The following is a 12,500-nucleotide window of genomic DNA, read 5'->3' as shown; positions in this document are numbered from 1 at the left end:
TGAAAGTTTTCCTTTAACTTTTACAAATAATTTCTTCTGGAAAATGTATTTTTATTACAACCGTCTCTAAATCGACCTTTTGGCAAAATTGTGTTATCTATTTCTGTTTAAGCCTTTCGCCTCGTAGCCAAGAACTGCAATGTCTTGACTGCTTTCACGAAGTCTGTGATATTTCCTATAAAATAAACACATCTTACAGGTTAAATAAGTTATGATATCTCTGTTGGTAAATGTAGACCACTTTCTTATCCAAAAAAAAAAAAAATAAAAATAAATTATTCTCTTTTTCCAGGTTGTGGTCTCCCAAACAGAGAAACCAACTGGTCATCAGTCTCAAGAAGCAGACGATTGGATTTGGGGACAAACTTGCCCGCCAGGGTCAGGCCTTAGACAACATCTATTTTATCCTCAAGTAAGTGGTAATGTTTACCCATCAGAGAATGCCTTAGACAACATCTATTTTATCCTCAAGTAAGTGGTAATATTTACCCATCAGAGAATGCTTTAGACAACATCAATTTTTCCTCAAGTAAGTGGTAATGTTTACCCGTCAGAGACATGTCTTGGACAACATTTATTTTATCCTCAAGTAAGTGGTAATATTTACCCGTCTGATACAGGCGTTATATAACATTTTATCCTCCAGTAAGTGGTAATGTTTACCCATCAGATACAGGCGTTATATAACATTTTATCCTCAAGTAAGTTGTAATATTTACCTACAGGGACAAACATAAGACATGTATTTTATCCTCACATAAGTGATAATTTAACCCTGCAGGAACAAACCGTAGACATCTGTCTCATCCTTGGGTAGGTGATAATGTTTACCCTACACGGACGAACCACAGAAGCATTTTTACTTAATTGCTTTCAATCAGTATAACTAGTTTCACTTCACCAAAAAAATTAGAAAAATTCCTAGAAACGTAAATTGAAAAGCCTATTCTTTGCAAATCCAATCAATTAAATCCTTAGGAAAAAGAAATTGATCTTTGCCACCAGTTCGTATTGGACTCCCGAACAACTTTCAAGGCATCAACAATAAGGATAATCGATTTTTCCACATTTTTTAAAAGGTATTATTCTGGATAAAGCCGTGACAAAATGTGACCAGTCGTATCTAAACGGTAGTATGTTTGGATGAACAGAGAGTGAACATTTGTGACCCATCGTCTCAAAACGGTATTATTATGTCGTAACGAATCAGATGCTTAAAAGCCGAATTAATTGTTAAAACTGGTCAAAAATATAAATTGTTGCCAGGGGAGTGTGTGTGTGTGTGTGTGTGTGTGTGTGTGTGTGTGTGTGTGTGCGCGCGCGCGTCTGCGTGGGAAAGGGATACGCAAAATTTAATATCAACTCACTAGCCGCCAAGGATTACGTATTCATTTCCTGAGCAGTCAATTGGGCATTTTAAAAAAATAATAATAATGACAAATAATCTAATTGCGATAAATTTGAAAACTTCATTGTTGGAATCATGATCAGCTTGAAAAATGGAGAAAATTTGTCTTTGTCTCATAAAAATCGGTCTAGAAATAACCTTTTTTGTAACAGATTTGATTTTGAAAATAACTTTCTCAAAGTTTATAATTTTATGATAACTTCCTTATTTTCTGGTCGATGTTCTTGATTTTATATCATTTTTTGTTTCTCAATGAGACGAACGACGCGCTCATGTATCTCGTTTGATTTAAGGTCTGATAACCGAACGCAATCATGGGTTTGATATAAAGTAGTTGTAATGGACAATATTTTGCTTAGATTTGAGTGTATTTCCATTACAACAATGAGCCTATAATAATTTGGGCTATCAGACCTGAAACTTAGTCAACGTCGGTTTAAGGTCATGGAAAACCTGCGGTGAGACGCATCGATTTTATCTTAAAAAAAAAAAAAAAACTTATCATTTTAGTACGTTCTTTTATTTAACCCCAAAGGAGCAAAAAGCATGTTCTATATTTAGAAAGGAAACAATTTTACGTAGAGTTACTTCCCTTGGTACAAGTTAAAACAATGACCAATGAGATCGATGATATTATGAGAAAGGAAAGAAATAACCAAGGGGAGACAATAGCAATATTTATTATACGGTGAGTTTTATTGTTGTTGTCTCAGACAAAGGGAAACAATGGCGTTCATACATTTTTGCCAGTCCTATGTATTTCGAAAGCCGAACACTCTCTCATGGTAACTTTATATCAACGTGCACATATTTGCAGGTCTGGTAAACAAACGTACTAATGGCCTTGATAAAGATATGGACAAGTGTGTATGAAAGGGTACCAGACAAAGCTAGAAAGAAAAATACTAGAAAAAAAAAACCCATAAAAAAATCAGTCGACCTCGACTGGGGATCGAACCTCAGACCTTCTGATTACCGATCCCTAGTCGAGGTAGACTGATTTTTTGGGATGTTTTTTTTTTCGTAATTGTATTTTTCTTTCTTGCTTTGTCTGGCACCTTCAATATAGATAGTATGCAGATGACGTCACTCAGGCCTTTGTTATTGTTTTTGCCATCCGCGTTTGTGAGTTGTTCTCACTAATCTGCATTAACCAGACTATAAAAGTTCATGGTTACACAGAGTTTGTGTGTTGGTCCGTTATACTTCCGGATGGCAATGTTGTGAACTCCTTGGCCAAGTGCATTCTATCTATACACTTGTCCAGATCTTTATCTTACAGCAATGACTGCACATATCGAGTTGGTTAGAAAGTATTTCTAAAATTGAGCTTTGAGTCATAACATTGCCATCTGGAAGTATAACGGACCAACACACAAAACTGTGTGTATCCATGAACGTTTATAATTGGGTTAATACAGTTCAGTGAGCATTACTCGTAAATGCGGATGGCAAAAAAACAATAACAAAGTCCTGAGTGACGTCATCTTCGAACTATCTATAACTTAACGATGTAGAAGTGGCTACGGAGTGAGTGAGTGAATGAGTGAGTGAGTAAGTGAATGAGTGAGTGAGTGAATGAGTGAGTGAGTGAGTGAGTGAGTGAGTGAATGAGTGAGTGAATCGGTGAGTGAGTGAGTCCAAATAATAGACAGGTAGATAACCACGCCTCTCGGACAATCGTCATAATATAAACAATGGCAGTGATTGGTAGACACAGCAAACTACACAGGTTTTACTATCGATGGTATGTGTTTAAGTAAAATATCCACTGTTCAACCGCTTGATCAGTAGAACTAACACAGAAAACTATAGATAGAATGCGCTTGGCCAAGGAGTTCGCAACATTGCCATCCGGAAGTATAACGGACCAACACACAAACTATCTGTAACCATGAACTTTTATAGTCTGGTTAATACAGTTTAGTGAGAACAACTCACAAACGCGGATGGCAAAAACAACAACAAAGGCCTGAGTGACGTCATCTGCATACTATCTATATGTAAATTTAAACATTTATTATCTGACCGAGAAAATCGTGTGATAACTAGTCACCCATTTGGCGGTATAAAGACAATAACAATGATCAGTGATTGGTCGATTTAATTCACGTTACTATTTATAAACAAGCAACTGTGTTTGTCCGAGCACGTGTGAGGGTGTGTCACAAATTCCATGTTTTGATTGGTCAAAAATCTACTGGTTAATTGTATGATTTTTGTCATTGTTCCAGTGGAGATGTCCAGATCCAGGTGGACTGCCCGGCCTACAAGAAACAGTTCCAACAGATGTATTGTGATTTACAGAAGCTGTTGCCACATTTGGTCACTGAGTAAGTTTTTTTTAGCTTTATATAGCGCAATATCCACTAAATGTGCTCAAAGCGCTTTACTAGGGGTCCCTGGTCAACAGCAACATTTAACATGTAGGACGACACATGCCGTCTGTAAGGCGATATTACAATTTTTCGGACAAAGACACTGCTGTTAACGGCCAGGTACTCATTTTACACATGTGAGTAAAGAGCCTTTTCCAAGGACTCAACTATGCGCCGAGCGCGAGGCTCGAACCCAGGACCTTCCGATCCGAAAGCGAGTGTCATACCACTAGACCACAAAGCCGCACAAATGATGTGAGATGTGCACGTTTTAAAGTAGTACACTATAGATAGTATGCGCTTGGCAAAGAAGCTCATAACATTGCCATCCGGAAGTATAACGGACCAACACACAAAACTGTGTGTATTCATGAACATTTATAGTCGGGTTAATACAGTTCAGTGAGCATTACTCATAAACGCGGATGGCAAATAACAATAACAAAAACCTGAGTGACGTCATCTTCGAACTATCTATAGATAGTATCGTGGCCTTCGTAAAGTTATGGCCTGATACTGACCAAAAAATGACGTCAAAATGCCAGTCTTTTGCCACAAAAGAAAACAAATCGTGAGTTGTATTCAATAGTTCAACCAACGAAATAACTTGTTTCCATGAGCTCTACTAACGACAACTCACTAGACGGTGCAAACATCAAATAATGACGTCAAACTGCCAGTCCTTTCGGATTTCAGTATCAGGCTATAACATAACGATGGCTACGATAGTATGCGCTGGACTAAGAAGCTCATAACATTGCCATCCGGAAGTATAACGGACCAACACACAAAACTGTGTGTATCCATGAACGTTTATAGTCGGTTAATACAGTTCAGTGAGCATTACTCATAAACGTGGATGGCAAATAACAATAACAAAGACCTGAGTGACGTCATCTTCGAACTATCTATATTGACTCAAATTAATGTATGTATGTATATAAAACATATCGAGTATAATTATGATCAACTTCTACAATATTGTTTCGAGCGTTCGTTCTCATCATGAAGTCCACAAGTATAACCGTCATATCATCTTCAACACCACCATCGTCACCAGCAACAACAACAGCAACACTAACAATAGCGAAATCAACAAAAATTATTACCACCACCACTACAACAACAACAACAACAACAACAACTACTACTACTACTACTACTACTACTACTACTACCACTACTACTACTACTACCACTAATACTACTACTACTACTACTACTACTACTACTACTACTACTACTACTACTACTACTACTACTACACGACGACGACTACTACTACTACTACTACTTCTCTACTACTACTACTACTACTACTACTACTACTACTACTACTACTACTACTACTACTACTACTACTGCAATACTACTACTACTACTACTACTACTACTACTACTACTACTACTACTACTACTACTACTACTACCACCACTACTACTACTACTACTACTACTACTACTACTACTACTACTACTACTACTACTACTACTACTACCACATGCACCACCACCACCACCACCACCACTACTACTACTACTACTACTACTACTACTACTACTACTACTACTACTACTACTACTACTACTACTACTGCTACTACTACTACTACTACTACTGCTACTACTACTAATATTACTACTACCACAACAACAACAACAACAACAACCACAACAACAACAACAATAACAACAACAACCACAACAACAACAACAACCACAACAACAAAAACGGCCACTTCACCACAACAGATTAATTAGCGTCTAGTGCTTCACCTCAAACCAACGAGCTGAGCTGTGTGAAACCCAGACTGAATAAGTCGTTAGTGCGCATGTCAAGCAGGATTAAATGCATAAGAATCGCTATAAGGGCCGTAACCCACTCTGCCTGATCTTCTTAGTTATCCCACTTGACTCATCAGAATGGCAGACTCCTCAATAATCGTGTCATGGATATCGTATTGGAATAATGATTTATCGATATGATATGCAATGTCTTATTTTGATATCGAAAAAAGAATATTACTATCGATAATCGAATAATAAAGAGGGGAAAAAACAGCATTCGATATATATGATATCGGAGAGTCCTTCATAAACTTTACGTATAGATAGTTCGAAGATGACGTAACTCGGGTCTTTGTTATTGTTTTTTGCCATCCGCGTTTATGAGTAATGCTCACTAAACTGTAATAACCTGACTATAAACATTCATGGATACACACAGTTTTGTGTGTTGGTCCGTTATACTTCCGGATGGCAACGTTATGAGCTTCTTAGCCAGGCGCATACTATCTATAGATGATCACAATTATTGTTGAGGTCATCACATGATTGGATGATCTCACTGGCGGTAACAAGATCAGAATGTGCTCATAATATGGTCGAGTGGGTAAAGCAATGCACTCCTATACTAGTTGGAATGGGGATCCAAGTTCAAACCCTATTTCAACATCTCGATTATTCATTGAACATGAAACGCCTGCTCACATTTCTAACTTTTCGTCGCTGCATTGCATCGTAGCCAACGTAACGTTATAAAAAATTACATCAAAATGCCAGTCTTTTGCCACAAAAGAAAACAAATTGTGAGTTGTATTCAATAGTTCAACTAATTAAATAACTTATTTCCTTGAGCTCTACTAACGACAACTCACTAGACGCTACACAAACCTAAAAAAATGGCGTCAAACTGTAGGTCCCAGAGCGTTCTCGCCTAGTCATCGTTAACTTATAGCCTGACACTGACCAAAAATGAATTGAAAATGCCAGTCTTTGGCAACAAAAGAAAACAAATCGTGAGTTGTATTCAATAGTTGTTTCCATGAGCACTACTAACGACAACTCACGAGGCGGTGCAAAAAACAAATAATGACGTCAAACTGGCAGTCCTTTTGGGATTCAGTATCAGGCTATAACTTAACGATGGCTACGGTTCTAGTGTCAGGCTATTTGTTAACGATGGCTACGGTTCTAGTGTCAGGCTATAAGTTAACGATGGCTACGGTTCTAGTGTCAGGCTATAACTTAACGATGGCTACGGTTCTAGTGTCAGGCTATAAGTTAACGATTGCTACGGTTCTAGTGTCAGGCTATAGTTAACGATGGCTACGGTTCTAGTGTCAGCTATATGTTAACGATGGCTACGGTTCTAGTGTCAGGCTATAACTTAACGATGGCTACGGTTCTAGTGTCAGTCTATAAGTTAACGATGGCTACGGTTCTAGTGTCATGCTATAAGTTAACGATGGCTACGGTTTTAGTGTCATGCTATAAGTTAACGATGGCTACGGTTTTAGTGTCAGTCTATAAGTTTACGATGGCTACGATTCTAGTGTCAGGCTATAAGTTAACAATGGCTACGGTTCTAGTGTCAGGCTATAAGTTAACGATGGCTACTGTTCTAGTGTCAGGCTATAAGTTAACGATGGCTACGGTTCTAGTGTCAGGCTATAAGTTAACGATGGCTACTGTTTCTAGTGTCAGCTATAAGTTAACGATGGCTACGGTTCTAGTGTCGGCTATATGTTAACAATGGCTACGGTTCTAGTGTCAGGCTATAAGTTAACGATGGCTACGGTTCTAGTGTCAGGCTATAAGTTAACGATGGCTACGGTTCTAGTGTCAGGCTATAAGTTAACGATGGCTACTGTTCTAGTGTCGGCTATAAGTTAACGATGGCTACGGTTTTAGCGTCATGCTATAAGTTAACGATGGCTACGGTTTTAGTGTCAGTCTATAAGTTAACGATGGCTACGGTTCTAGTGTCAGGCTCTATGTTAACAATGGCTACGGTTCTAGTGTCAGGCTATAAGTTAACGATGGCTACGGTTCTAGTGTCAGGCTATAAGTTAACGATGGCTACGGTTCTAGTGTCAGGCTATAAGTTAACGATGGCTACGGTTCTAGTGTCAGGCTATATGTTAACAATGGCTACGGTTTTAGTGTCAGTCTATAAGTTAACGATGGCTACGGTTTTAGTGTCAGGCTATAAGTTAACGATGGCTACTGTTCTAGTGTCAGTCTATAAGTTAACGATGGCTACGGTTCTAGTGTCAGGCTATATGTTAACAATGGCTACGGTTTTAGTGTCAGTCTATAAGTTTACGATGGCTACGGTTCTAGTGTCAGGCTATAAGTTAACGATGTCTACGGTTTTAGTGTCATGTTATAAGTTAACGATGGCTACGGCTTTAGTGTCAGGCAATAAGTTAACGATGACTACGGTTCTAGTGTCAGGCTATAAGTTAACGATGGTTACGATTGCATGCGGCTGACCCCTGCCAGGTTATCTCTGTCTTGTCACGAGACAGAACCAAAAGAAAAATTTCCCCCGATATTGAATAAGGATAATCGATTTGCTTCTTCCACTCGTGTCGATATTTTATTGTTTTCCTTCGGCACTTTTCGAATTCGATTATTTCTAAATTATCTTTAAGGGAAGTGAGTCCAATTCCATTTATAATTTTTTATCTTTCTTTCCAGTTTACGATAAAATATATCGATTTGAACTTAAATCGATATGTGACGGGTTGAAATGAAAAGAAATAAGACCGATGGAACCAGAGTTTATACCAGTTTCTACGAGTATATAATAATTATAATAATAATAATAATAATAATAATAATAATAATAATAATAATAATAATAATAATAATAATAGTAATGATGATGGTGATGATGATGATGATGATGATGATGATGATGATGATGATGATGATGATGATGATGATGATGGTGATGATATTGATGATGTTGATGATGATTATGATGATGTGATGATGATAATAATAATAATAATAATAATAAATAATAATAATAATAATAATAATAATAATAATAATAATAATAATAATAATAATAATAATAATAATAATAATATGACGATGATGATGATAATAATAATAATAATAATAATAATAATAATAATAATAATAATAATAATAATATATAATAATAATAATAATAAATAATAATAATATAATAATATAATTATAATAATAATAATGGTGATGGTGATGATCATGATTTTGATGATGATAATAATAATAATAATAATAATAATAATAATAATAATAATAATAATAATAATAATAATAATAATAATAATAATAATAATAATAAGCCCAAACATCAAAGCCCTTTATCAAATCAAATGAAATCAAAGAGAAAATAGTGTGAGACCGATGTGAACTGAATAAGTAATAGATTGACCTGGATGGGACGTCACACATAGAATGGGAAAAACTGGCAACAGCTTGTGTAGAATAAGCTCTTTGGAATCAAATGAATTTTAATGAAGTTCTTTGATTATTCTTACATAGAGTTTTATCCTCCTGGGCTGATTTTATTGGCGTTCTGTTCCCTCTTGGTTGTCTGTTTTTTGATGTTGGTGGTGGTGGTAGTGGTGGTGTTCATGTTCTTATATTCGTTGTTGTTGTTGTTGTTGTTGTTGTTGTTGTTGTTGTTGTTGTTGTCCGTGTTGGGGTTCTTGTTGTTGTTGTCGGTGTTCTTGTTGTTGTATTTGTTGTTGTTATTGTTGTTGTTGGTGTTCTTGTTGTTGTATTAGTTGTTGTTGTTGTTGTTGTTGTCGGTGTTGGTGTTCTTGTTGTTGTATTAGTTGTTGTTATTGTTATTGTTGATGTTCTTGTTATTGTACTTGTTGTTGTTGTTGTTGTTGTTGTTGTTGTTGTTGTTGTTGTTGTTGTCGGTGTTGGTGTTCTTGTTGTTGTATTTGTTGTTGTTATTGTTATTGTTGATGTTCTTGTTATTGTACTTGTTGTTGTTGTTGTTGTTGTTGTTGTTGTTGTTGTTGTCGGTGTTGGTGTTCTTGTTGTTGTATTTGTTGTTGTTATTGTTGTTGTTGGTGTTCTTGTTATTGTATTTGTTGTTGTTGTTGTTGTCGGTGTTGGTGTTCTTGTTGTTATATTTGTTGTTGTTATTGTTGTATTTGTTGTTGTTGTTGTTGTTGAGGTTGTATTTGTTGTTGCTATTTTTGTTGTTGTTGTATTTGTTGTTGTTGTTGTTATTGTTGTTGTATTTGTTGTTGTTGTTGTTTTTGTATTTGTTTTTTTTTGTATTTGTTGTTTTTGTTGTTGTTGTCGTTGTTGTTTTATTTGTTGTTGTATTTGTTGTTGTTGTATTTGTTGTTGTATTTGTTGTTGTATTTGTTGTTGTATTTGGTTGTATTTTGTTTGTTGTATTTTGTTGTATTTGTTGTTGTATTTGTTGTTTGTTATTTGTTTGTTGTTGTTGTTTGTTGTTGTATTTGTTGTTTGTTGTATTTGTTGTTGTATTTGTTGTATTTGTTGTAGTTGTTGTTGTATTTGTTGTTGTATTTGTTGTTGTTGTATTTGTTGTTGTATTTGTTGTTGTATTTGTTGTTGTTGTTGTTGTATTTGTTGTTGTTGTTGTATTTGTTGTTGTATTTGTTGTGTTGTTTTTGTATTGTGTTGAGTTGTTGTTGTAAGTTTTTTTTATTTGTTGTGTATTGTTATGTTGTTGTATTTGTGTTGTTTGTTGTTGTTGTATTTGTTGTTGTTGTATTTGTTGTTGTTGTATTTGTTGTTGTATTTGTTGTAGTTGTTGTTGTCATTCGTGGAGGCTTTACTGCTTTACACTAAGAAAATATTTTTTAAAAATATTTTGAAATGTGTAGAAAACCTAAATTCGATTAAAATGTGAAAAAAAAAACAACAAAAAGCCTTCAACCCTGAGACCACGAAATTCCTCAATGACGTCAGGAACGATCAATATTTGACTGACGAGGTCAACATTTTTAAAATGTGTTTTTCTTTTTTTTTCATCCGTTTTTTTCTTTTTTTTTTTTCTTGACTATGCCAGTGTAGAAGTTTAATTTATAATCGTTCTTATTTTCAAAGTTGGTATTATTGATTTTTGAAAAGTTGCAGATGATCTGAATGGACAGTGATTGGATGAAAAGGTTTTATGACCAAATATGTACAACCAAAATTATATAATAAGTGTTTTATGGGACTAGCTATAGGGAATGAGATTAGAGGAAGAGTAGCGTCCCTTGATTGGACATCACCTTACAGAGAGAACGTCAACATGGTTTTGCGCATGCGTCTTTCTCGTCCTCGCTTTCCGTGAAGTGTCTCCGGAAGCGAGGACTAGAGACGCATGCGCACAACCAACATGACGTTCTCTCTCTAATAACTTTTCAGCCGGTGACGTCCAATCAAGGGACGCTACTCTTCCGCTAATCTCATTCCCTATAGCATTTTCTTCTTTCTATCCATCATCCTACAGGGAGCGAGAAGAGATTCAGGCCCCACATGTGCTAAGAAAGAAACGAATGGCAGGCCACAAACCACAACAGATTTGTATCCTAGGAGCAAATGAGACAATTGGTGATTTGTTATATTATCTATATCGTTATCCTTGTCATTATTATCGTTGTCGTTGATATTTTTATCCTCCTCCTCCTCCTCCTCCTCCTCCTCCTCCTCCTCCTCATCATCATCATCATCATCATCATCATCATTATCATTGTCACATAATCATCATCATCACCATCATCATCATCATCATCATCATCATCATCATCATCATCATCATCATCATCATCCTTGTCATCATCTACCCACTCTTCAACCCCATCTCACCTCTGTGTGTATTTCTATGTGTTTATATATTATGTGTATGTGTGTAAGTGTATATGAGTGTATGCATGACTATCTATCTGTCTGTCCAAGTGTAATGATTTCTGTCCCCATCTTGCCATAGGACATCTACCAATATTCCTATCTATTAATATTCAATTTTTCATCTTTCACTATTATTTCAAACGTCCTTTCTTGAAATACCCAGGACCAAACTAAAGGCTGGAGAAAGTTCTTTCTCCCACTTTGCCCTCTTACTTGGAATGAACACCCTGCTCCATTAAGAAGATCCCCATCTCTGAACATTTTTTAAAATCGGTTAAAAACATCCTACTTTCAAAAAGCCTATGGTTTGTGATCAGCTGTAAATGCTTCTTGCGTATCTGTCATGAATGTGTTGTGTTGCAAGTGTGTTTATGTGGTAGTAACGTGTGGATGTGGATGAGTGTGAGTGTGTGTGGTATTGGCGTGTTTGAGGCAGTGAGTGGCGGGAGAAGATGGCTTTTAGTGTGTATTTTTCTCTCTTTCGATATGACAATTTTATTTGTAATGCGCCCAGAGCCTCCAACCAGGGGGATAGGTTGCGCAATATAAATGTGCATTATTTTTGTTTTCCATCCAGGGACCTTGGAGATAATCCTTGGGCTAGAAACCTACATCGACACGTCCATCACGACGGGGGAATGCGATGTGCTGATGCTGAAAAAAGCGCAATTCGAAAGAACGTTTAAGCGGAAGTTTGCGGCTGTTACCATGGAGAAGCTGAAGGAAGCTCTGGCTAACCGACTGTGCCTGTACATTTACCAGTCCGACCCTAAAAACGTGGCCTTTTTGAAATACCTCAACATGAAATTGACGGACCCAAACGTACTACAGGAGGTAAGATATTACAATGTGTGGGTTTTTTTTTTGGGGGGGGGGAGGGGGGGGGGTTATTGACACATTTCAGGTTTGAATAATTCAAAATCTATGTAAGATTTTATCAAACGGTTTTCGTCAGAGGTGCAACGCTCCTGAGAACGTCCGCCTTGGCACTATGCTATTCCACCGCGGAGTATTGCGCTCCAGTGTGGGGTAGAAGCAGAAAC

The 12,500-nt window shown here is 36.5% G+C and overlaps 1 protein-coding gene across 7 annotated transcripts in view; it reads left to right on the top strand.

Moving 5' to 3' along the window:
• Positions 1 to 12,500, top strand: part of LOC144980739 (uncharacterized) — a 105,424-nt gene that overhangs the window by 80,926 nt on the left and 11,998 nt on the right. For all 7 annotated transcript variants that reach the window (XM_078928470.1, XM_078928469.1, XM_078928472.1 and 4 more), the window contains exons 8-11: positions 293 to 412; positions 3,643 to 3,741; positions 11,060 to 11,160; positions 12,035 to 12,291. In XM_078928470.1, the coding sequence (XP_078784596.1) occupies positions 293 to 412; positions 3,643 to 3,741; positions 11,060 to 11,160; positions 12,035 to 12,291 (577 nt within the window). The remainder of the gene's footprint in view (positions 1 to 292; positions 413 to 3,642; positions 3,742 to 11,059; positions 11,161 to 12,034; positions 12,292 to 12,500) is intronic.

Source organism: Berghia stephanieae, chromosome 10, assembly GCF_034508935.2.
Source record: "Berghia stephanieae isolate SIO BIC M18660-M18661 chromosome 10, UCSD_Bste_1.3, whole genome shotgun sequence".
Classification (NCBI taxonomy): domain Eukaryota; kingdom Metazoa; phylum Mollusca; class Gastropoda; order Nudibranchia; family Aeolidiidae; genus Berghia; species Berghia stephanieae.
This window is presented reverse-complemented; position numbering and strand designations above follow the sequence as displayed.